Source organism: Cupressus sempervirens, chromosome 5 (genome assembly GCF_028749045.1).
Source record: "Cupressus sempervirens isolate cs-2001-9-10 chromosome 5, ASM2874904v1, whole genome shotgun sequence".
In the NCBI taxonomy this organism is placed as follows: domain Eukaryota; kingdom Viridiplantae; phylum Streptophyta; class Pinopsida; order Cupressales; family Cupressaceae; genus Cupressus; species Cupressus sempervirens.
The window spans coordinates 926,331,559-926,359,055 of NC_143122.1; the positions used below are offsets into that span (position 1 = coordinate 926,331,559).

The 27,497-nt window shown below is 33.9% G+C and overlaps 1 protein-coding gene and 1 long non-coding RNA gene across 4 annotated transcripts in view; one reads left to right on the top strand and one right to left on the bottom strand.

The window, feature by feature from the left end:
* Positions 1 to 26,858, top strand: part of LOC149558993 (uncharacterized) — a 34,727-nt gene extending 7,869 nt beyond the window's left edge. Inside the window, exons 2-6 of one of the 2 annotated variants that reach the window (XR_016365096.1) lie at positions 25,876 to 25,944; positions 26,037 to 26,102; positions 26,228 to 26,281; positions 26,378 to 26,443; positions 26,530 to 26,858. This is a non-coding gene — a long non-coding RNA (uncharacterized LOC149558993). The remainder of the gene's footprint in view (positions 1 to 25,875; positions 25,945 to 26,036; positions 26,103 to 26,227; positions 26,282 to 26,377; positions 26,444 to 26,529) is intronic. The other variant, XR_016365097.1, reaches the window with a different exon arrangement.
* On the bottom strand, positions 4,358 to 11,786 carry LOC149558994 (peroxidase 50-like). 2 transcript variants are annotated; one of them, XM_089828356.1, is made up of 5 exons: positions 11,767 to 11,786; positions 7,358 to 7,556; positions 6,624 to 6,818; positions 5,207 to 5,372; positions 4,358 to 5,042 (listed from the first exon to the last, which is right to left on the bottom strand). In XM_089828356.1, the coding sequence occupies exons 1-5, from the start codon at positions 11,784 to 11,786 to the stop codon at positions 4,648 to 4,650; spliced, it is 975 nt and encodes a 324-aa protein (XP_089684482.1). In that variant the 3' UTR covers positions 4,358 to 4,647. The 2 variants fall into 2 exon arrangements, with proteins under 2 accessions (XP_089684482.1, XP_089684480.1); XM_089828354.1 differs by lacking the exon at positions 11,767 to 11,786 and having other exon boundaries at positions 7,358 to 7,750.
* Positions 26,859 to 27,497: the final 639 nt, after the last annotated feature.

The window sequence follows — 27,497 nt, forward strand, 5'->3', positions numbered from 1 at the left end:
CCTCTCACTAAATTCCAAATGTGTTTTTTGGCATTTCCCCCCTCACTGATTCGGGTAGCCATTACAGGTTGGTAACAGCTGCTGTTTTTAGGGATCGGCTCCTTTAAAAGGATCACGCCATGCTCAAGTTAATAAAGGCATAGCTGAAAAGCATCAAGGCAAAGCTAGGCCTTCTTGTAATTGGGAAGGGTATTGGTGTTGATTATGACATTTTGTTTTTCCAGCATTATCTTTATAGTTATCCATGTTGTGATTTCTTATGCTCAGTTATGTGATAGTTTGTTGTAGTGTCTTTGAGTTTATGATCATGTAATGGTGATTTTCTGTAATAAACATTTGCTGGTTGTTGATAAAAATCTCAGTTTTTATCTGCAACCTTATTTAGTTTCATCTGTGTTCCTTAAGTTGCAGGAGACAACCCCACTTCATTGGGTTAACTGCTGGCCGATGAGAGAAATTGACATCAAATTTTTTGGTCATTAGAATTAAGTTATAGTTCAATTAAAATCAATTATCTGTACAGCGGAGAAACTTAATAATAATGTCTAATAACTTTTAATGATTAAATAGAGAAGAATATAGTAATAAAGATAAACTAACATTTTTTGAATGACCGTTTGTTGAGAGATGTGAGATGAGATAGTCGTGGTCTTATACAGATGTTAAGCTGACATCACCATGGCCTTTTGTAGATGTTGGGATGGTACAGCAGCAGCTATCTGTTAAGAGACGTAAGACAATATATAAGGATTGCTCAAAGCCGTATAGGCCTTCACGAGCCATGTGATGACACTTCATTATTGGCTCTGGACATTATACGTTGTCACCCAACTCCTCACTAATCAACACGGTTTTGATGCCTACTCACCCGATTGCCTCCATGTCACCGAAAGAGTGAATTCCATTTGTATTGAAGCAAAGATTCGGGTATCACGAGGAAAAAGTTTTGGGTAAAGGGCATAAATTATATAGTAGAGAGGAATCCGATGGTGTAAGAGGATTCTTCCACAAAGGCCCTGCCCAAACGTAACAACATTCACCATGCTCTTTGATTCCCACTATCTACGCACAAAGAATCTCTTAAGGTTTTAAGATGGGCTATTTGGAATTCATGGAGTCAAAGGATTTGTTGGAAATATAGGGGTGTAGGGAATTTAATCCTTAGGAGAGGGCAATATGTAAAGACCAAGAGGGCTTGCTTCTCATAGCCAGATTAATAAAGGGGGTCCACCATTCAGTGGGGTGACTGTGTAAAACTACACAACAAAATGTTACATAAATTGAAACTTCATGTGATATGTTGAGGTTGTAATTTTTTTTTAATAAGGATTATTTGAATTACAACGTCATTTGTCAAATTTAATTTAGGAATGATCTCAAGATTCATCTTTTATGTTATCTTAGACCTCATCTCTTATGGTGTTGAAATGTTGCAATCAACAAAACTTGATTTGTGACTAGATTTATTAAGAACCATTCAACTTTTCTAATAGACCAAAGACTAAATTTGAAAGGTCAATTTTATTTCATTTCATTGTTAGCTAGTTGTGACACTTCTCTAAACAAGTAGAATAAGGTCTAGAATTATAAAAATTGCTCAAGTTTGTTGGAGCTTCCTTATGGATGACATCAATTTTAACGAACACTCGTAGCAAAATAATATTACTTGTAGACAAATACCTTACAATGTTTGAATTTGGAGTGAGATGTCCATAGGATTTAATTGTAGATGTTTTTTTGTAGGATCAAATTTTAGGATCCAACATCAAAAAATAGAAGTCAATAAAATAATAGATTATGGAGGTTGATCTATAAATATAGATGGGATCAAGACAACAATGATTTGCATAGTCTAATCTAGATCATGAAATTTGATCTAAAACATCAATAGATCGATTGAGTTATAGATTATGGAATTTGAATTGAACTTTGATAGATCTTGACTTCCAATTTTCTCTATAGACCATATAATTAATCCAGAACATTGATAAAAAACTTACATTGTTCTAATTATAGATGGACCAAGAAAATGATGGTTTGTAGAATTTAATCCAAATCATGGAATTTGAATTGAAATGTCAATGGATCATGGAATGTGACTTGAAATATTGATAGATCTTGACTTGTAATGTTGAATATAGATTATAGAATTTGATTCAAAACATTGATAATTACATTTTATTTGAGTAAGTTATAGACTTTGGGGGTTGATCTAAATATAGATGAATCAAACGAATGATGGTTCACAGAGTTTAGTTTGAATTATGGAAGTTGTTTTGAAATGTTAGTAAATCAAGAGAATGATAGATTGTGGAATTTGAACTTAAACTTTGATGAATCATGTCTTTTAGTATCAACTGTAGATCATAAAATTTGATCCAAAATATTGATTAAAAAAACTTAATGGTTAAATTTTCTTTGAGTAATGTATGAATTATGGAGGTTGACCTAAATATAGATGGAACAAGAGAATGGAGGGTTACAGAGTTTAATCCAAATCATGATGGAATTTAGTCTAAAACTTATTTTTGATCAAGACTCTGATAGATTATGAAGTTTGGACTAAAGTTTTGATAGATCTTAACTTCTATTTTTGACAATGGATTATAGGAATTAATTCGAAACATTAATTAAAATAAATCTTACATAATTAAATTATCTGTGACTAAGGCAAAAACAACCAATAAGTAAATAAATAAATAAGTTTAATACTAGTGCTTCTCCATGAGGTAATTTAGGATTTGTAGGGATTGGTGGAAATTGAAAAGATAGTGTTGGGGTAGTTCACCTATTTTAACCTTTAACTATGGATATTGCTACAAATAATCACATGGAGGCTCTAATGTCATAACAGTTATAGAGAAAGCTTGCAAGTTGGGTGGGGAAAAGGTAATTTGTAGTATGAATTCAGTAGTTTCAGTTTCCTTTTTGTGTAATGTGCACACACGTCCGTGCACCTTGAGAGTGGAATAAGATGCCATTTTTGATTGTTTGGAGCAGCACTTTGTCAAGGATTGCCTGGCTTACAATGACATCAGATCTAGTTATACAAAAATATTGCAGAACAAGGACTTCAACTATTTATTCGAGGAAGATCAAGTGAAGAGAGCAGCGGATTTGATTACCAAACTTCAGAGAAGGAGAGACAAGTTATCCAAAACTTTACAACTGACTAGTTCCGCTCCTGACTCGGGAGGGTGATTGCATGGGTCCCATAGACTACTTTAGTCTCGTGGACGTCATTAAAATCTATCATATCATATCATTTAATGTCAATCATAGCTGAAATGTTAAATTAAGGATAACTTTCTTCAATACATACCTCACAACTTCTTTCACTCCTCTTTAACTCTATGATGATTCATGATTATGTTAGCTCTTTGTTTTGAAGATTCTAATAATATATCAATACATGCTTTACTCCATATTTTCATAAAAATATTAAATTTTTTTTACGTATTTTAATAATTTTTCTATTTGTCATATAGTCGTCTTCATTTGCCATCTCTTAGGGGAGAGGATCCATTACTTGAGCACCCTAATTTCATGCTTATCAAAATCCTATGTGGAAATTTCAAAAAATCCCTTCTTGTTTACAATAGCTTACTTGACAAGTCGTTTGCTTATAACTAAGGTTTCAAGTCGACATCATCAGTTGTGATGCCGCATTAGCATGCTTTTTGCCAAGTTGTCCAAAACAACCCAAATAAAAAGTAAGACCAATGGTTGTGCAAAAAGGGTTATCATACTTGCATAGGTTATGTGGCATCACATCATTGGTTGCTTTTTATAACTACGGGTACATTTCATTCAATTATGGGTAGTTATTATTGTACTGACAACTTTAAAGCCACAATTATTTGTGCGCTACTGTCAAACAAGTTGGGCATTAAGATAATAAATATGGATATTAAATCCGTAAGGTTGGGTATCAAGTGAACAACTCCTATTACAAATCCGTAAGGTTGGGTATCAATCAAATGAACAACTCCTATTACAAATCCGTAAGGTTGGGTATCAAATGAACAACTCCTATTACAACCATTGGAACGCGTTCAAGTTCTGGGTCCTTTCCCCTAATTGTCCCTAAAATTCACAATTTATTTTCTTCATCCCAAAAATCATACCCGTTGCCTTTTGGACTTGTACCGAAAACTTGAGATAGCCTTATAAATTCATTGAGAATATATGAAATTTTTTATTCTCTAAATTTCGTCGAATAGCTATTGAAATCTTAATGTAATTCTTTTAATGCCAAGTGCCATGCAGACAAGTAATACACTTTTCAATGCAGGATACCAGGTTGCAAGACGTACTTAAACAGATTTGCGAGCTAGTCAATCTAAACCAACAGAAGTAATAAAAAACTAATACATACATCTAGCTTTATTGGTATTATTTGTCAATGAAAATGAACAAATGTGACAGGAGAAGCAGAAGCAGCACAAGGGAGACGGTTATATAACAACATGACAAATCAACTTGTTCTTCTCTAAGAACTTATAGCCTACTATTCCCTTCTAAAAGGAACGTGCAAATATTAGAATAAATATTTGATCCCCAAAATGCAGGGAGTTCTAATGTTGGTATGTCAAAGCCTCTATACAAGACTGTCAAAAGGGTTGAGAAATCCAAGCACCAAGATATTTAATTGAAGCGGCTGCAATCTTTTCTGATTTCTCCTTGACTACCCACCTTAACACCGACCCGACCCAGATTTGTGATCGCTTGTATGAAGTCTGCATTAAATCTAGATGAATGCTTTGCATACATTCTGACTATGTGTCTTGAGCGTCTATCACTGAATAACACCTGGTCAGAAGTGAGAAGACCCTTGCCATTTTCCAGATTTTGGTAGTAGACATTGTCAAATTTAGAAGGCGTTGTTGGGTCGAGGCTAACAACAACATTTGGATCAACATTCATGGGACACATGATCTGCAGTTGGTTCGCGAAGTTGGTGTTAAGAGTGGGATCAATTTGGTTGCTGTCAATTCTATACGAAAAGTCTGTGCAATGAGAGCTCCCCACTGTATGAGCCCCTGAAAAAAAATAAAAATATGATCTTTATTAAATGTATTTAAAACCAGCTGTAAAACATGTTCAAAACAGGGTGTGAGCCTATGAAAGGGTCATTTCATTCATTTTCCACAAAGAATACAATAGATTATGAGAACGTTATATAATAGTTAGTATGATTTGTTACCAGATAGAGCAATCATGTCTGTCTGAGATAAGCCCTTTGTGTCGAAGAGGGAAAGCAGTTGATCTAGATTAAATGAAGCCTTTGGCAGATTTCCATCCACTCTGGATGATTGGGATATGGTTCCGTCTTTTCTCCCCAACTCCACATTATATGTTGGACCTCCAACCTGTATACAACCCAATAACCAAAATGCTTAGTTCTTTAACAGTTATCTGTGTCAATGGTATTAATGAATATGCAAGACATAATCAAATGTTATTAAAAAACTGTTTGATTCTTGAACAGTACAGGGTTTCATATTCTTATTTTCTAATTGTTGTATCAATAGATTGATCTTTCAATGTCTGATACAATTATTAGACTTATAGAATCTATAGGAAGTGGTTAGTCTCTTGTCACGAGTCTAATAGAATCTACAAAAAGTGGTTAGTCTCTTGTCATGAATCTTGAAAAGAGCACCCACCATTTTATCAACAATAAAAATTGATGCCTACCCATTTGTAAGCAGCAATTCAAGACAAAAAAGTATGCCTGTCCATATGTGAGCAGCGATTCAAGACAAGTGCCTGGCCAAATAGAGGGTGGTAGGATCCACAAGATAATGTGGGTGAAAACATGGTAATTGTGAAGTGTTTAAATCAAGCAAGGGTTGAATTGACACAAATTAATGTGAAAAAAAGGGTTGAAGCTTAAAAAGTAAGATAAGTGTTTGTTATTCAAGAGATTAAATACCGTTTTGATTTTATTTTTAGGTTCAAAGATTATATGCGCTGCATAAATTCCGTCTAAGAAAAAACATGTTAGAAATAAGATTGTTCAGACTAAAGATGGATTGATTCTAAAATGGTTAATAGCTCACTGGTAGAGCACTACAAAAAGTAATTTGAATGTAATTGATCTGTAAACTATTCAACACATAATACAGTAACCTTTTTGCAAGAAATTCAATTAAACTGTATATTATGTAGGGACACTTTTCAAATTAAGTCTATTTGTTAATTTGGAGGTCAAACGAGGTTTATACCTTTGATTTTTAGGTTCGAAGGGTATACGTGATTGAATACAAGGAATAAAACATGACATAGATTTCTCGAAGATCATAATGTTGGAAATAATCTACATTTAGATCAAAGATGGACTGGTCTTAAAATGGGCTGATATCTCGTTAATAGAGGACCTCCTAATTTGAATCTTAACCAATTTATAAAAAACTTAACACATAGGAAAATGATTTCTTCATCAAAATTCAATTAAACTAAACAACTGTTATCAAGATCCATTTCGATGACTAAATAGTGAATGCACAAGTTATACGAACTATTATTAATTTGTTGATGGCTAATGCCTCTTTATCATCCCAGGCCTAAGAAATTAATAGAATTCTCTCTGTTCTTGTTAATTTATGACGATTGCTTACCAGTGTTATAACATCTCTTGTAGCAATGGCTAGGATATCAGCACAAGACACAGTGTTGGGACACGCATTCTCTACAGCTTGCTTTGCTTTTATCACAGTATCAAACCCATCCCCAGCCAGCGACAAGTTATCTGCACTGTCCTTTTCTGCCTCATTGTTTTCAGTAGATTGGATGATCACAGAGGCGTCACATCCCTGTCACACACAAAAAAATCACCAAACCATTTTACATTAGTAAATTGCTTACATTTTTAAACCTTTCTAATTGTCATATTGATCTAGCATCAATGAATCCAAACAATTCAAGTCTAACATTTCGATGAAAGATTACAATGGGCTTTGAGATAGTGATGAAAAGATAATATATAATTAAATATAAAATTATAAACTATTTTGAACATACAATATGTGTTAGTATATTTCTATAATTCGTAACAATTATATTTATGTTTCTGGAATTTGATTGTGTGTATATTTTGAGTCAATGTTTCAAATTACAATCAATGGATCATCATCAAGACAAAAAAAAGTTCATTTTTCATTTTCTTGAGTTCTTTTTTGTTCTGATGATGGTTAACTGAATATGACCCAAAATATCAATTAAAAAATTTGCACACAATCAAATTTCAAAACATAACATTAAAAGAAATAATATTGTAAAATTCATTTGTCGATTTAAGATTCTATTGGAACACATTATATGACTGGTTGGCAAGAAATTATCTTTAGCTTACCTCAACGAAGCAGTCATGGAAGAAAAGCCTCAAGGTGGCAGGAACAGTGACAAATGACTGGTGGAATTTTAACCTAACAACTTCTTTTACAATGGCCTCAACATTTGGACATGAATTGGCATAAAATCTTGTACTAAGAAGCGTTGATTGAGATGATCCTTCACAAATGCACACTCCCAACACTACCAACAAAATCAGGCTCAACTTTCCTCCCATAGTTAACACCACATATAAGTCCTTCAGGCCCAGCTGATTGTTTAGAATGAAGGTATTTAGGCTTAGTAACTGATATCTCAAATTCCTTTCAGCATTTGAAACCAAGCAAAACATCTAAGGCAAGTTATCACTAGTCCTATTTTGTAACACAGAGCTATAGCCTTCTCTAAGTAATGCTCTCCCAATTTTCTCTACTCAAATTGCTTAAAACTATTAGTCTCTTCTATGACCATTTAAACAAATCCCTTTCATTGTGTATAAAGGAATGGAAGTAAGTCGGTGGAAGTGATTCATTAAAAAAACTGTTATTGGAAGTACTGCTTGTGCCACTTTGAATAGAAGAGAAGATCCAACTTTATAAAACAATGGGTAGCAAGAAGGCAATCCAGTCTGTAAGTCACTTAAATTTTTAACAATAAGAGATCCGGTGCGCACGTTGTATAACATGCATGGAATTGCTCGGTGCAAGTTGTATACCGATGCATGACTGCACAAACGGCTTCTTAGGAAGATAGTACTAGTCAATAGTGAAAAGCGGGTTGGTCTTTTCCAAAGAAACCTTATGAGTGCCTTTTACCCTTAGCTATCTTCAAACAAGTTTTTAGAAAATGCCAAATTCATTAATTGCAGCTCGCTTGATAGCTGTGGGGTATGACTATTCTTCCTACAAAACGGCATGCCTAAGATATGATATATGAATAACATTAAATGAAAAGGGATAAAAAGGCACTTGTCTAATGTGGCAAAGACCTTTCAAAAAGGAAGATTGGGGTGATAATAAAAAAGATGGAAGGAAGATTGGGGTGATAATAAAAAAGATGGAAGAGGAACTTAGGAAAACAAAAGGGAGGAAATGGAAGGTAGTAAAATAGATGAGGGAAAGTTTCATGTGGATGGCATGTGGTTGGCAGTACGGTAATTTTTTATATGTTTGTTTTTTACTGTTTTAGTTAGATATTTGTTTAAAAAAATTAGTTTATAAAGGTGTAGAAAATTTGTCATGCACATGTATTTATGGTTAGACATTTAAATATTTGTACTTGTTCTTTATATATTAAAATGTTATGTACATATATTTAAGATTTTTTGTTAGATACTTTTACAAATATGAAGAGTTAAATTAATTTTTGAAAATATTAGATATAAAATGTTATAAATCTTTATTTAGTGAACGCTAATTAGAAAATGTTACAAAATTCTAGTTAGAGAATTTTGATTGGAAAAGTCTAGTTACATGACTTTAGCTAGAAAATCCTAGTAAGACTTGACCCTAATTAGAGAATGTTAGAAATTTTTAGTCTAATAATACAAAAAATGCTTATTTTTAAAACTATACATGTGTATTTTAGATCTTTAAACATTTAGATTTCTTTCTAATATGTTCAAATATTATAAATATGTTGTAGATGTTTTCATTTTATATGCTATCATATTATCTTAGCTAGTCATGTTAACATATTATGTTAGGACTCATTATGACATAAAATGTTTTAAGAACCCTCAATAGGACCTATTACATGACATGCGACCCATTATGGCATAAAATAAGATTTAAGAACCCTTGGTAAAACCTCTTGAAACATATAGGACCACTTAGACCCATTAATATATCTTATGATCTATTACTACTTAAGATTGCTTAAGTCATGTACTAGGATCTATTTATGTAACCTAGGTTCCCTTATGACCACCTATGGCATATATGACCCCTTAAGAAATTTTAGGACCCTGGTCCATCCTTTATGATTTGTTAAGACCCCCTAGGACCTATTAATGTATCTTAGCAGGTCCTAGTACCCATTCATGTATATTAGTCATTGATACATACGAGGATCCATTATAGGACTCAAATACTTTTAAGACATACTAGGATCCCTTTCAACCACTTATGACACTTATGACCCCTTAAGAAATTCTAGAACCCTTATCCTTCCCTTACAACATTTTTAAACCCCCTAGGACTCATTAATGTATCTTAGCATGTCCAAGGACCCATTAATGTATATTAGGTTTCATTAATACATACGAGGACACAATGTAGCACTTATGACACCTAAGATCTCTTAAGGCATTCTAGGATCTTTAAGACATACTAAGACCCACTTTGACCATTTATGACACCTACAACCCCTTAAGGCATTCTAGGACCCTTATTCATCCCTTATGACATGTTAAGACCTCCTAGGATCCCTAGGACCCATTAATGTATCTTAGCATGTATTAGGACCCATTTACATGTCTTAGGTTTCATTAATACATACAAGGAATCATTATAGTACTCAGCTACCTTTAAGTCATACTAGTACCTCTTTCAACCACTTATGAAACCTACAACCCCTTAAGGCAATCTAGGACCCTTATCCATCCTTTCAACATGTTGAGAGCCCCTAGGACCCATTAATGTATCTTAGGTTTCATTAATACATATGAGGACCCACTGTAATACTAAGGTACCCTTAAGACATACTAGGATCCCTTTTGACCACTTATGACACCTACAAACTCTTGAGGTATTCTAAGGCACATATGACACATATGTGACCCTTATGACACTCATATGACACATATATGACCCTTAGACTCACTTATGACACATATGACCCCTTAGGAACCCCAAGACCCAATAATGAATCTTTAGATTGTTATAGAATTTAAAAAAATAGAAATTAATATGTACTTGTAAATTTAAACTTTATATATTTTTTAGATGAAATAATATTAGTTTTCATTGTACATGCACTTGTAATTTATACTCGAGTACTTAGTTTTTATAATTTAGTTTAGATGTTACCCCTAGATGGCCACACATGATACAATTGATGTTCCTCATGATGTACATGAGGATGAGGAACCATGGGATTGAGACTAGGGATAAGATTAGGGTTAGGAACCAGATGATGCTACACCACATATTTAACCTCACTTACAATTCAAAGTACTACACCAACGATGGATTGACTTTGAGAGTCCATTAGTAGATATGAGGAGGGGTTGCATAGAGATATTTTTGCTAGTACTTTGAGGAATCTTGATGACCTTACAACATGTTTCAATTCACATTCATAATTGTTACGATAGGCAATTGATAAGAATTTTACATAGTTGAGAGTCAAGGATCTCAAGTGATGTATCCTTAGAGCAATTTCAGAGTCATGTCTCTAAGGATGTCATCAAATGAGAGTTTTTCCCAAATTATGAGGGGAGGGCCAAGGTAAGGGCATATCGAGTTACTTGATGTGCAATTTCATAGATTTCATGTCTTATATATGCTTGACTCCTTGCAACACATGGTTGTTATCCTAATAACAACAAGATTTCATTACATTTTTCCCAATAGTAATACACTGAGTTCCATCTAGGGCTGAACATTAACTATTTGGATCTTCTAATTTATTTTGGTCAAGGGAACAATGAAGTTACTGATCATGATTAGTATCTTAGGGATGATCTAGTTCCACTTTCTCATCGACAATAGGTGGGTTAGAGGACTCTAGTAGTGATACCCATGATGGTTTCTACTACTGATAGAGTTCTCATTGCTTCTCAGAGGGAAGTAGTTGATAGGATATGATATCTTGTATCTACAACCAACATCATTACTTTTGACAGGCTGGAAAGATATATCTTGACTAGAACTAGTTAGCCATTATCATCTTCTAAGGCATCATCTAGTACTACAATACCACCAAGATAAGGTCCGTAGAGCTATAGGTCTTTCTGGTGCAAGGAGGGATATGAACAACTAGGGCCAAAGGCACACCCAACTATCCAACCACCTTGCAAACAACATAGAGAAAAACACCAAGGAGAGAGAGAACAAAAAACTTTATTGATTCATCAAATTATCAGCATATACGACCAACTATAAGGCCTTCTGTGTTACAACTAGATACAAAATATAACTTCGAGATCTATGATTCAGTTTCAAATTCGCAATTCCAGAAACATCTTCTTTGACTCTCTAAGTCCTCTATAAACTAAACCAAATAACTATAGGTATACTTGCCAAAATGACTTACAAAAGATTCTAAAACATTACATAATAGAAAGGCTGAACTCAAAATGGTCAACACTCATCCATAGACAAGATCTAATCATTAAATTCATGATCCAAATTAAATACAAGAGTCAACTCCAACTAAAATCCAAAAACACAGAGAACTCAGTTAATTAAGGACCCAAGTATCAACAACATTAGATTCACTCGACACATAAAGGAACACTCAGTCAACACTGAACAACTTGGTTAACACTGCAAGAACTTGGTCAACACTGTTGGAACTTAATTAACCCAAGAAAAATTAGTCAACACTATTGGAACTTGGTTGACATTGGACAACTTGGTCAACACTATTGGAACTCGGTCAACATTGCTGGAACTCGGTTAAAATTGCCAGATTGACCAAAAGAACATAATTACAAGGCAACCCATGATGCTCCTACATCAGACAACTAGGGTTGAGAGAAATGATTCTCCTAAATGATGCAAGTATCACAACCTGAGCTGAATCCAACTCAAATTGAGAAATCCATGTAGCATCTCCAATTGGTCTATTCTTCCACTTCACCAAATACTCATAATAATCTTTTCCTCTTGTGAGCTTACCAACTCTCTACTTCAATACCTATTCAACCTCTTCAATTTGCTTCTCAGGATAATCATATGATACAACAACTTCATCATCTGACTCATGATACTTATACAAACCAAAAACATTGAATATAGGAGACATATCCATGTCATCAAGTAACTCAACTTCATAAGCATTACCACTATCAAACTTCCTCAAGATCTTACAAGGTCCAAACTTTTTCATCTTCAGCTTATTGTATGTTCTAATAAAAAATCTTTCTTTCTTCAAATGAATCATAACCTCATCACCAACTTTAAAAACATGATGTCTTCTAGACTTATCAACATTATCTTTGTACATCTCATTACTTTGTTCCAACTTCAACTTCACTTCCTCATGCAAAGACTTCATAAAACCAACAAATTCTTCTCGTTCAACACTTCTCTTCTCTTCACTAGCAATATCCTTAAAATATGATATGCCTCTAGGCTGCATCCCAGTAACAATCTCAAAAGGTAAATTTCCCTGTACTCCTAGTCATAGAATTATTATATGCAAACTCATCTTGTGCCAATACTAGCTCCCAATTACTTGGTTTATCTCCAACTAAGCATCTCAAAAAATTACCCAAGCTTCTATTCACAACCTTTGTCCATCCATCTGTTTGTGGATGGAATGTAGAACTAAATCTCAACTTAGTATCTATCTTCTTCCACAAAGTTCTCCAAAAACAACCAACAAACTTACTTTCTCTATCAGAAATAATACTTTTTGGTAATCCATGTAATCTGACAATCTCTTTGAAGAAAATCTTAGCAACATGCACAACATCTGATGTTTTCTTACATGGTATGAAATGTGCCATCTTAAAAAATTCATCCACAACAACAAATATGGAATGATGCCCTTTTGCTATTTTAGGAAATTTAAGAACAAAATCCATACTGATGTCACTCTTAGGTTTCTTTAGAATAGAAATAGGTGTATACAAACCAATATTCTGACTTACTCCTTTTTGCAACTTGACAAATTCTACAAATCCTTACAGACTTTTGAACCTCCTTATAAATCTATGGCCAACAATACTTGTCCTTCAACAAACTCAATGTCTTATCAATTCCAAAAATGTCCAACCAATCCACCACAACGCTTTTCCTTAATCAAATTAATTATCATAGAACTTCTTGGTATACATAATTGAATTCCTTTGAACAACATACCTTCTTGAATAAAATACTCATCATATTTACTCATGTGATATGATAGATTTGGTGCTTTGGACTCTCTCCACACCTTAGAAAAATCAAGGTCAACATCATACAACTCTTTCATTTCATCAAAACCAAAAAACTTCAACCTTCATCTCGATCAACAAAGAACTTCTTCTGCTCAATGTATCAATGACTCGGTTAGTAACTCCACTGCTGTGCTTGATCACAAATGTGAAACTCAGCAAGTACTCAACCCACTTCATATCTAATTTAACTTATGTTGACTTCCCAAATACTATAAAGCTTTATGATCAGTATACAACACAAACTCCTTAGGAATCAAATAATGTCTCCATTTCTTCAAGACTTGAACAATAACATAAAATTCTTGATTATACACATAATACTTTCTTTTAGCATCATTCAACTTTTCACTAAAGAAAATAACATGTTTACCTTCTTGACTCAACTTAGCTTCTATTGCACTATTACTTGCATCACATTCAACTTGAAATACCTTCTTGAAATTAGGTAAAGCCAATATAGGTAACTCAACAACCTTTTGTTTCAAAGTCTCAAAACTCTTATAAGCTCCATGTGTCGACTTGAATTCCATTTTATCTCCTCTCATTGTCTCAGTCATAGAATTACAAACAGAATTCAAATTCTTTATAAACTTCTTGTAGAAACTAGTCAAACCATGAAAATGATCTTACCTCATCCACATTCTTAGGTGTAGGCCATTCCAAAATTGCTTTAACCTTCTCAGGATCCATTATTAGACCATTAGTTGAAATCACAAATTCCAAATACACAATCTCCTTTTGCATAAATGAATACTTTTTAAAATTAATCATCAACTTCTTTTTCAATCTCTGCAATACATGTCTAACATGCTCAAGATGTTTTTCCTTATTCTTATTGAATATCAAAATATCATCCAAATAAACAATCACAAACTTAAGAATCTCTTAAGAACTTCATTCATCAACTTCATGAAAGTACTAGGTGAATTAGTTAAACCAAAAGACATTACCAACCATTCATACAAACCATCTTTTGTCTTGAAAGTAGTCTTCTATTCATCAACTTCTCTAATTCTGATATGATGATAACCTCTCTTCAAATCAATCTTGGTAAAATACTTTGCTCCACTCAAACAATCCATTATGTCATCCATCCTCGACATATGAAACCTATATTTTACTATGATCTTGTTAATAGCTCTGGAATCAATATACATCCCCCATTCTCCATTCTTCTTAGGTGCTAATACAATAGGTACAACACATGGACTCAAAATTTCTCTGATCAAACCCTTCTACAACAACTCATGCATTTGTCTATTAAGTTCTTCATTCTCTGTAAGTTTCAATCTATATGGTGCATTATTTGGCAAACAACTCCAAGAATCAGGTCCATACAATGACTTATACTTCTTACTGGTGGTAAACCATAAGGTATATCCTCTACAACAATCTCCTAGAGCTCATTCAACAAGTTTTCAATTTTTGCTAGTAATCGACCTCTACTAGTTTCTATTGTTACTTAGTTTCTAGCAGCTTTCGCTATTGCTCGGTCATTACTACCAAAACTCGGTCCTCTAAGAATTATAACAAAACAAACTTGGTTTTTTTTAATTTCTTTTTCAAATTTCTTTCCATCAACCATGAAAATTCTCACAGTATTACAATTTATCTCATTATGACTTTTAATCAAAGACAAAAATACCTTTTTTCTTCCATTCATCCAAAGAGTATATTAATTCAATCTTCCATCATGCATAACATATCTATCATATTGCCAAGGTCTACCCAATAGAATATGAGAACAGTCCATAGGCATAACATCACACAAAACTTTATCAAAGTAATTACCAATCTTGAACTTCACAACACATTGCTCACTTACCAATATCTTATGCTCATGATTGATCCATGAAACATGATAGGGTTTAGGATGTCTTAATCTCTGCAATTGCAACTTTTTAACCAAATCCTCTGATGCCAAATTTGTTGAACTTCCATTGTCAATGATCACCTTGCAACATTTCCAACCATCTTGTATCTAGTCTTGAAAAGGCTTCTCCTTAGAACAGGTTCTTCATCAAATCCCTTATTACACAAAGTTCTTCCTACCATCATGTTTTCTCTAGCCTTAGGTCCACTTGGTGAATCCTCAATGTCTCCTCGAATCATAGCATTCTTGTTACCTTGTTCGTTCTCACCAAAGGATCTACACTCAAAGGATCTATGTCCTTCTTTGCCACATTTAAAATAGTTACCACAAATACCTTCTCTAGAATAAGAATTACCTCTTCCTCAGTAAGAACTAGTACTTTCTCAGTAAGAATTATGACATTTCTATTCAGTTTTGTTTTTGTCATCACTTTTTCATTCAGATTTGCCCTTATCTTGCACACAATTTTTAGATCTGCCACCTTCTCTGTATGATCTACCTTTGCCTCTCTAGGATCTACCCCCTCTACCTCTTTTCCTTTGCTCATGCTTCTTTGTCAAGATCTCCTCAGGTTTCGAGGCATATTGATATGCTTCTTCCACACTTTCTAGTTTCACAAAACTTATTTTGAATTTCAGATCTCAATCCATTGAGATACCTTGCAACTTTCTCAACCTCATCATCCACATGTCCAGATCTGATGTCCAATCTATGGAATTCCTTAGTATAGCCTTTCACAATCATGTCCCTTTGTCTCAAATTTTGCATCTTTCTCAACAAGATAACTTGGTAATCGGTAGGAAGGAACTTCTTCTTCACCTTGTTCACCATTTTCAGCCATGTCCCAATCTTCTCCTTTCCTCTCCTTTATCTACTAGTTTGCAAATGCTCCCACCACATTGAGGCATGAACTTTCAACCTAGTGACTACAATTTTCACCATCTTATTATCAAGAGTGTTTTCAAAGTCAAAGAACTTCTCCATATCAAAGATCCAATCCAACATAGCATTGGTGTCCAACCTTCCATTATAAGGAACAACTTCTAGAATAGGCTTTGAATGTGCCCTATAGAATACTCTCAACAATCTTTCCTCATTTTGATCTTCTTCAGGTTCTAGATTAGGGTTTGGTGCTTTTTCTTTATCATCACTCACATCATCAGATGTGCTCCTCACCTCTGGGCTATCTCCACAACATCTAATCATGGTTGCAATTTGTCTCAATGTATCCAATATGAACCTCAAGCTCTGACGCCACCTAGTGTAAGGAGGGATATGAAAAGCTAGTGCCAAAGGCACACCCAACTATCCAACCACCTTGCTGAGTTAACACAACAAAAGAAAACAACATAGAGAACAACACCAAGGAGAGAGAGAACAAAACACTTTATTGATTCATCAAATTATCAACATACATGCTCAACTGTAAGGCCTTCTAGATTATAGCCAAATAAAAAATATAACTAAAAGATCTATGATCCAACTTCTAACTCACAATTCCAAAAACATTTGCTCTGACTCTCTAAGTCCTCTCTAAACTAAAACAAATACCTCTACTTCTAGACTTACAGAAGATTCTAGAACATTACATAATAGAAAGGCTAACCTCAAAATGGTCGACACTCATCCCTAAACAAGATTGTATCATTTAATTCATGATCTGAATTAAATACAAGAGTTGACTTCAACTAAAAACCAAAAACACATACAACTCAGTTAATGAAGGACCCAAGTATCAACAACAAAAAATTTTCTCAGTGCATAAAGAAACACTTGGTCAACATTGAACAACTTGGTTAACACTAGAGGAACTCGGTCAACACTATTGGAACTTGGTTAACACTAGACAACTCAGTCAACACTGTCAGAACTCAATTGACACTAGACAACTTGGTTAACACTACTAGAACTCAATTGACATTGGACAACTTGATCAACACTGCTGGAACTTGGATAAAACTACCCTTATGAACAAAATAACAAGATTACAAGGCAACCTAGGATGCTCCTGCATCACTTTCTATGCTTGGAGATATAAATGGGCTTAGTAGAGATCATAGGCACATGGATATGATGCTGTATTTTCTAGATGATATTTTAAAGTCATATTCTTACATTGTATATTTGTAGAGGATATCGATACAAAGTGTTAGAGCTATCATTAGACTTTCACATGGCCTTGAATTTCAAGTGACCTAGGACATACCATTAGGCCATGTTCATCATTGCATACAATACTTTGTATGACACTCTTCTCAGTACTCAACAAAATACTCTATCACTTAGTACTTTATAAAACACTCTATTGAACACTTAGATGTACACAAATCCATTACACCTCCATATATAGGGACATGAGTTGGAGATATTTGCATCACTATTGATGGACTAGAAGCTTTTGAGAAGTAATCTCAAGGGTTGAGCTAGATTGATATTGGTGGTGATATAGGATCATATATGGATATTTTATTACATCCTTTTGACTCTACACCACTCCCATATTAGCTACATTCCCCCTTGCACTCTTTATTAGTAGAGAGGATTGAGACGATTGGAGATGCAACATCTGTCAATGTAACAAAGAGATGCATGGGGAATTAGGGCCAAAGGCACACCTAACTATACAAACACATTGCCAAGTAAACGCAATAGAAGAAAAAAACAAAGAAGAACATCAAAGAGAGAGAGAAATAGAAAATGTTGTATTGATTCATCAAATGATCCACAAACATGCTCGACTGCTATGATGTCTAGGTTATGACCAATACAATAATAAGATATACATCAAAATACATCTAACATGATACATTTGTGATTAGATATCCTAATTCTAGCTCACTAATTTCTACAATTCTTCTAATTTGATCTCCTTGTTCCTCTAAACCTAAACTAGACTCGCTACTTATACTTTCCAAAATGTCTTATAGAAGATTCTAGATCTTTACACAAGAGAAGGGTGACCTCATAACAATCTACACACATCCCAATGCATGATCCTTACATTAAATTCCTAGCTTAAATTAAACAAACAAGTTAGCTCTCACTAAGAATCAATCACAAAAAGACTCAGTCAAAGAAGGAACCAAGTATGAGAAGAACCACCAGGCCAACTCAACACATGAAGCAACTTAGCCAACATAGGAACTCAGTTGATCTTGGAGCTCAACAATATTAGTGCTCGACAATAACTAAAACTCAACAATGCTGGAACTTGGTCAACACTGCAACTCGACAATAACAAATAAACCCAAGATGCTCCTGCATATGACAACTGAGGTTGAAAGAAATGATTCTCCTAAATCATGGAGGCATCACAACCTAAGCTGAATCCAAATCAGATTGAGGTAGCATCTTTGACTGGTCTATTTTTCCACTTCACCAAATACTCATAGTAATTATTTCCTCTTGTACTCTTGCTAAATTTTGGATACAATGCCTGTTCAACATCTTCCATCTACTTCTTAGAATAAGCACTTGATACAAGAACTTCATCATTTGACTCATGGCACTCATACAAATTATAAACTTTAAATATAGGAGATATATCCATGTCATTAGGCAAATCAACTCCATATGCATTACCACTATCAAACTTCCTCAAGATCCTACAAGGACCAAACTTCTTCATTTTTAGCTTACTATACATATGTTCCAACAGAAAATCTACCTCTTTTCAAATGAACCATCACCTCATCAACAACTTAAAAAATATGATGCCTTTTAGACTTGTCTGCATTCTCCTTATACTTCTTATTACTTTGCTCCAACTTCAACTTCACTTCCTCATGAAAAGACTTCATCACATCAGCAAACACATCTCCTTCAACACTTCTCTTCTCTTTATCAACAATATCCCTCAAATCTAATATACCTCTAGGATGTATTCTCGTAACAATCTGAAAAGGTGTTTTTCCAGTACTCCTATTCACCAACTTATTATATGAAAACTTAGCTTGTGCCAATATCATATCCTAGTTACTCGACCTATCTCCAACTAAACATCTCATCAAATTACCCAAGCTTCTATTCACAACCTTTATCTATCCTTATATTCGTGGATGGAATGTAGAACTAACTTCAACTCAATATCCATCTTCTTCCACAAAGTCTTCCATAAATTTCCCAGAAACTTGCTATCTTGGTCATAGATAATGCTCCTTGACAACTCATGCAATCTAACAATCTCTTTGAAGAGAGGCTCCTCAACATGCATTGCATCAGATTTCTTCTTACATGGTATGAAATGTGTCATTTAACAAAATCTATCCACAACAATAAATATGGAATCATACCCTCTTTCTGTCTTAGGTAAGCCAAGAAAACAATCCATACTAATGTCACTCCAAGGTTTCTCAGGAATAGAAATAGGTAGATATACAATCTAGTATCCCAACTTAATCCTTTTGCAACTTGACAAATTTGAAAACTCTTCACAAAATTCTAAACATCCTTATACATCTGTGGCCAATAATACTTGTCTTTAAGAAAAATCAATGTCTTATCAATACCAAAGTGTCCAGCTAATCTACCATAACATTTTTCTTTCATCAAATTAACTCTCATAGAACTTCTTGGTATACACAACTAAATCCCTTTGAACAACATACCTTCTTGAATAAAATAATCTTCACACTTACTTGATTGATTTAATAGATTCAATGCTCTTTACTCTCTCCACACTTCACAAAAATCAGGGCCAGTGCCAGACAACTCCTTCATCTCATCAAACCCAAGAACCTTAATCTTCATCTCAATCAATAAAGAATTTCTTCTTCTCAATGCAACTACAACTCAATTAGTGACTCCAATTTTATGCTTTATCATAAATGTGAAACTCTACAAGTACTCAACCCACTTCATATGCCTCTGATTCAACTTATGTTGACTTTCCAAGTACTATAAAGACTTATGAGCAATATAAAACAAAAAATCCTTAGGGATCAAATAATGTCTCCACTTCTTCAAGGCTTGAACAATATCATAGAATTCTTGATCATACACAAAATACTTCTTTTTAGCATCATTCAACTTTTCACTAAAGAAAGCAACATGTTTACCTTTTTGACTCAACACAACTCCTATTTCGCTTCCACTTGCATCACAGTCAACTTGACATACCTTATTGAAATCAAGAAAAGCTAATATAGGTAACTCGTCAACCTTTTGTTTCCAAGTCTCAAAACTCTTGTCAGCTCCATGTGTCCACTTGTAATCATTTTTATCTCCTCTCATAGTCTCAGTCATAACATTACACGCATAATTGAAATTCCTCAAGAAAGTTCTATAGAAACTAGCCAAACCATGAAATGATCTTACCTCACTCACATTCTTAGGTATAGGTCACTCTAAGATACATTCTCAGGTATAGGTCACTCTAAGATTGCTTTAACCTTCTAAAGGTTCATTTTCAAACCATCAATTAAAATAAAAAATCCCAAAAACACAATTTCCTTTTGCATAGAGGAACACTTCAAATTAATCAAAAAATTCTCCTCTTTTAGCCTTTGCAACACTTTCCTAATATGCTCAAGATGTTCTTCCTTAGTCTTACTGAATATTTGAATATCATCCAAGTACAAAATCACAAAATTAACCAAAAATTTCTTTAGAACCTCATTCATCAATCTCATGAAAGTAATTGGTACATTAGTCAAATCAAAAGGCATAGTCGACCATTCATTCAAGCCATCCTTTGTTTTGAAAGAAGTCTTGCACTCATCACCTTCTCTGATTCTGATATGATGATAGCCACTCTTCAAATCAATCTTGGTAAAGTATTTTTATCGACTCAAAAATCTATTATGTCATCTATCCTTAGCATAAGAAACCTATATTTCATTGTTATCATGTTAATAGCTTTGGAATTAGTACACATTCTCCATTCTTCTTAGGTTCCAATACAATAGGTACAACAAATGGACTCAAGCTTTCTCTAATGGAACCTTTTTGCAATAACACCTTCACTTGCCTATTAATTTCTTCATTCTCTATAGGTATCAATCTATATGGTGCTTTATTTGGAAAGCTAGATCTAGGAACCAAATCCATACAATGACTAACACTTCTTATTGGTAGTAAACCATTAGGTATATATTCTAAAAAAATCTCCTTGTATTCACTAAGCACATTTTTGATTTTTGTTGGTACTTGGCTATCACTATCATCTTTTTTTGTCATTCAAAATCTACTGTCCACTGTCACTCTACCATTACTATTCTCGATCACTTAGCTATTATGATTTCAACTCATTCCTCTCAGAGTTACACAAAAATAGACTTTGTTCTTCTTCATGTCTTTCTCAAATTGTTTCCCATTAACCATACAAACTCTAACAATAGTACAATTGACCTCATACTTTAATCAAAGACAACAATGTTTTATTTCTCCCATTCACCCAAAGAGTATATTGATTCAATCTGCCATCATCCACATCATGCCTATCATACTACCAAGGTCTACCTAATAGAATATGACAACAATCCATAGGCATAATATCACACAAAACTTCATCAAAGTAGTATCTAATCTTGAATTTTACAACACATTGCTCAAAAAACAACTTATTCTCATCCTTGATCCATGAAACATGATAGGGTTTGGGGTGTCTCAACCTTTGCAACTACAACTTTGTAACCAAATCCTCAGATGCCAAATTTGCTAAATTGCCACTATCAACGATCACTTTGTAACATTTTCCTACCATCTTACATATGGTTTTGAAAATATTTCTCCTCAGGATAGGTTCCTCATCCTCCTTTTCACTACACAAATTTCTTCTTACCATCAAGTTTTCTCAAACCTCTAGTCCACTCGGTGAAGCCTCAAGCTCTCCTTGAACAACAACGTTTTGTCCATTATTACCTTTTTTCTTCTACATTCAAAGACACTTTGTCCTTCTTCATCACATTAAAAATAGTTACCACTAAAATCCCCTCTTCCATAGCTATCTTGGTAAGAAGTACCTCTTTCTTGGTAAGAACTGCCACCTTTCCACTTGGTCTTGCCTTTATCTTTATTTTTCCACTTGATTTTTCCCTTATCATGCACATAATTGTCAGATTTTCCACTTTCTCCATAAGATCTACCTATGCCTCTATGAAATATGCCATCTCTACCTCTTTGTCTTTGTTCATGCTTCTTTGTCAAGTTCTCCTCAACTCTTAAGGCATATTGATACATGCTTCTTCCACACTATCTAGTTTCACAAAACTTATTTCATCTTGAGTTCTAGATCTCAAACCATTTAGGTACCTTGCAACTTTCTCAACCTCATCATCAACATGTCCATATCTGATGTCCAATCTATAGAATTCGTTAGTGTACTCCTTTACAGTCATGTGCTTTTCTCTCAAATTTTGCATCTTCCTTAACAAGCTAGCTTGGTAATCGACATGAAGGAACTTCTTCTTCATCTTGTTCACCATTTTCAACCAGGTTATGATCTTTTCTTTTCCTCTTCTCTATCTATTAGTTTGTAAGTTCTCCCACCATAGTGAGGCATGGCCTTTCAACCTAGTGACTACAATTTTTACCTTCCTATTATCATAACAATTTTTCCGTATTAGAGATCTAATCGAACACAACATTGGTATCCAATCTACCATCATAAGGAACAACTTTGACAATAGGCTTTGAATGTTCCCTAGAAAAAACTCTCAACAATATTTCCTCATCTTGATCTTCCTAAGGCCCATGATTGGGGTTTGGTGCCACTGCTTCATCATCACTTATATTATCAAGATGTGCTCCTCTCATCTAGGTTGTCTCCACAACATCTAACTTCGTTGCAATTTGTCTCAAAATGCCCATTATGAAATTAGCAACATTTCCTCTTTCTCAAACCATTTTGACAAATAGGTTCTTTCATGATTGTAACCATTTGCAAGCTATAGGTCAAATCCTCGGCTCTTCCATCCTACAACCAAGATCTAGGGTTCCACATGATCTAATCCCACATGTGAATAACCTTTCTTTAGTACCACATGACACAAGGATGGATAATTCTAGGGATAGAGGCACACCTAACTATCTAAACACCTTGATGAGTAAATACAATGAAAGAAAAACACAGAGAACAACACCAGAGAGAGAGAAACAACAAAGGTCTTATTGATTCATCAAATGACTGGTAAATATGCTCAACTATGAGGTCCTTTGGGTTACGACTGATACAATGATCATATATACATCAAAATGCATCCATTATAATATGACTACAATCACATATCTTGATTATAGCTCGCTAACTTCTACAATTCTTCCACTTTACCTCCTTATGCTTATAATCCTAAACTAGACTCACTACTTATACTTTCCAAAATGGCTTACAAAAGATTCTAGATATTTACATAAGAGAAGGATGACCTCATAATGGCTTGCATGCATCCCAATGCATGATCCTTACATTAAATTCCGAGCTCAAATTAAATGAACAAGATGAATCTCACTAAGAACCAATCACATTCAAACTCAGTCAAAGAATGAACTGAGTATTAGAAGGATCACCATACGAATTCAACACATGAAGTAATTCAGCCAACAAAAGAATTGAATTAATACTAGAGCTTGACAATAATGGCACTCGACAATGACCATAGGTTAGAAATGCTAAAACTCGATTGACCTGCAAATCAACAATAACAAGAAGGATAGAAAGGCAACCCAAGATTCTCCTGCATCACAATGACACCATAGTGCACAATGATGATCCTCTTGCACCTTAGACACAGGTGCAACATTCAAATTTCTTTTTCTTATAGTAGGACATATACACTTATTCATGTTATCTAGATTAAATAATGGAAAATTAATTGTTAATTCATGTATGTGTAGTGATATTTGTAGATGTATAATATTTCTATAGACATAACTAGAAAGGCATACTACTTTTAGTGCGAGCTTAGATCATGTTGGGAGGATAGATACGGTGGATGTGACACTTACTAGTGCTTAGGTGACTTTTAAATATGTGTATATGTACAAGTGTGTTTAAATTTGTATATCTAAATAGTTTACATAGTTATATATATACACGTATATAACCAATTATTGTAATAACTTTTTAGGGGGTATGTGCACCAAGTTTTGGTGCCAAAAACATGACACATAAAGTTTTTGTTTTAATTTTCCAAAGTGTGTGTGCACTATAGTGCTTATGCGCTTTGAAAAAGTAAAATTTTTTAATAAATGGGTTGCAATACTGAGGCCCATTTTATTCCATTTGGATTTTGTATTTCTCCTCAACAATGCACACGCGGATTGAAAAATTGAAGCAATTTGTCACTTGTCTCCTCATCACCGAAGATCAAGATCGAGATCATGTTGTATGTTTTCTACTCTTTTTTTTGCATTGTTTTATATGTTTTTGCATTGTTTTGTAAGTTTTTACATTTTTTTGTAGGTTTTTTCAATTTTGCTTTAAATTTGTTTATTTATTTAGATTGCAATTGGTTTCTTATCAGGAAATGTGAATAATGAACTATCAAATCCCCAACTAGATCAAAAAAATCAAAATGAAAACCCTCTTGAAGGTCCAAATCAAAACACTCCACAAGATGACAATCAAAAGCCTCTACAACAAGATCAAGAAATTTTGCAACTTGCATTGATTGGAAGACCTCCTCCTGCCAACCAAGACAACATAATGAATGAAATAGAGAGAGGAAAAAATGAATTAGAAACACTGATTGGTAGGTTGAAAGCTTCTGGACAAACCAATTTGATGAGAGCACAATTGGCATCCTCCCTCAAGTCCATTATGACCCATGTAGCTTCTGTTTGTGGTCAGTTGGATATTTGAAATGTTAAGAGGGATGAACAAAGAAGATATTGTGCAAACAAATTATTATATCAAGATGTTAAAAAAAGGAAATAGCGAAAGCTAGCATTTGTGCATTATTTAAAAAGCTCGAAGAACAAGATACTGTTAAAATACAATGAAAATGTTCCCCATCCATTGGTGCATACATGATGGTATTAGAAATAACTTTTGGGATAGATGGTGGATGGTCTTTAATGCTCCTCCTTGCAATAATCATGAGGTTCCAATGTATTTCTTAAAGAAATTGTATTGTGAATTTGTCCTTGGAGAGATCCCCAATTGTTTTGATATATTAGAATATCAGGGTAGAGGCAGGGGGTCATCATTTGAGAGGCCGAGGGCACATCGTGACCCTAATGTAGTTAGGGAACCTATCGCTAGATCATAGGGTGAGCATGTGATTATTCCTTCAGTTGTGTAGGAACATGTAGAGGCCAACACTCTAGGGACTATCAATTCTTTGACATAGACCCTCATTCATTGCACCAATCCATTTGCTGAGGAGGAGCCTTCTGTGCATCACAGTCACATGTGCACATCATGTGGATCCTTATGCACATTTGTCAGTCATGCTAGAGATAGTATGGATGATGGGCTAGTCATTGATGAGTTCCTAAATGACACATTTAGCATTGACACACATGTAAATTACAATTATAATAAACTAATTTGATCAAATTTCGTATGTATAGTGAATGACTAATTAATTAACATGTATTGACATTGTTCAAAATTTAGGGTAAGAGTGTTGCTGGTCGTAGTACAGATTCATCGACCCCATTTTTCGTCCTGTCGATGAGTCGAGAGGTACATATCAATTTAATCATTTAAATTAATACATATATTTATTAAGTAATCATATGAAAGATTGACAAAATATTTTTATGCATGTGCATCAGTTCTCTACTAGACCATCGACATTCACAAGGGACTCTAAGCTTAGGCATGATATGAACTTCATAGAGGTACATTTGTTTCATGTTAACTTAATTCATTTGATTCTATTATGTTTCATGTTTGATGTTACATATAAATTGTATTATATGACATGCAATTTTTGATGTCTGAGACTCCTCTTCATCTTCACCAGTCCATCGATTGTGGAGTTTCTACAGCAATGGCTAGTTCAAAGCCATTGACCAAGGTATGAAATAATTTTCTTTTAGTTGTTGTTTATAATAGTTAGTATCAAAATTTCTAATGTTATTTATAAGTGATTATATAGATTGAATTTTTATAGGGCCTTATTACACTCGATCATCTGTGAGCCTTTGAGGTGGACGTATAGAGTGACTATTTGATGGTGGTAAGAAAATAATTAATTTTGTGTGTACATATATTTGATTTCAATGTATAATAATTATTGATTCATATCTACTTTTTTTGTATTAGCTTGAGTTAGAGAAGAGCCTAAACAAGAGGACGAGTGAGTGTGTGAGGAAGACCCCATCATCCTCATTATCTCCCTCCACACAACAATCGAAGATCTCTAGGGATTTGTTTCCTTCCCCTCGTGGGAAGGAGAATATATAGTTGATAGACACACATGTATAGGCATTAGTGGACATAAATGTTGGATTTTATGTCAGTGGACATATTTGATATACATTTGATGTATATATGACATTTTATATTTGATGTATGACATATATTTGATGCACAAAATTATTAGACTTATGACATTATTGGTTAATATATGATATATTTGTTCATGTATGACATTATTGGTTATTATAATATATTGTATGTTTGTTCATGTATAACATTATTGGTTATCATAATATATTATATGTTCATTCATGTATGACATTATCGGTTATCATAATATATTCTATGTTTGTTCATGTATGATATTATTGGTTATCATAATATATATCTTGTTTTTCTTATTTACTTTTTAAGTACATTTCATGTATTTCATTATAATTTAAAATGCATCCAAAATGATGTAGAGTGCTCACATCAAAAGCTAGTGGATTCCCAACAAGAACACTTTTAAGGAAAACTACCTTTCCCACCTTCCTAATTGTCTTCAAAGACTCTTTCCAACTTGGTTACAACATTGAAAAAACTTCTACCCAACTTCACAAAACTACTTGATCACTTTCCTTATTCAAGACTTGGGAAGCAATAAGGAAAAAATGAACAAATTTGAGAAATAGATCATAATCAACTTCTTGCTTCAAACTAACATCTTAGACACTTCAAGGAACACCTAATAACTATCTCACACACTTCGGTCTATCATTTATTCCATACTTCCAAGAGATTCTTCAACATCCTATGAGTGAAAACAATCTTCTAACATCCTACAACTATATTTTCTTTGCAACAATATGTAATTTGTTGATTTTTGGACA

What these genes read in the sequence shown, in the direction of transcription:
- LOC149558994 (XM_089828354.1), bottom strand. Translation starts at nt 7,687, where the DNA reads ATGTTTTGCTTGGTTTCAAATGCTGAAAGGAATTTGAGATATCAGTTA. An exon ending in TCCATGACTGCTTCGTTGAG is followed by an intron (nt 6,819 to 7,357) that starts GTAAGCTAAAGA and finishes TGTGTGTGACAG; the next exon opens with GGATGTGACGCCTCTGTGAT. An exon ending in CAAGAGATGTTATAACACTG is followed by an intron (nt 5,373 to 6,623) that starts GTAAGCAATCGT and finishes GGTTGTATACAG; the next exon opens with GTTGGAGGTCCAACATATAA.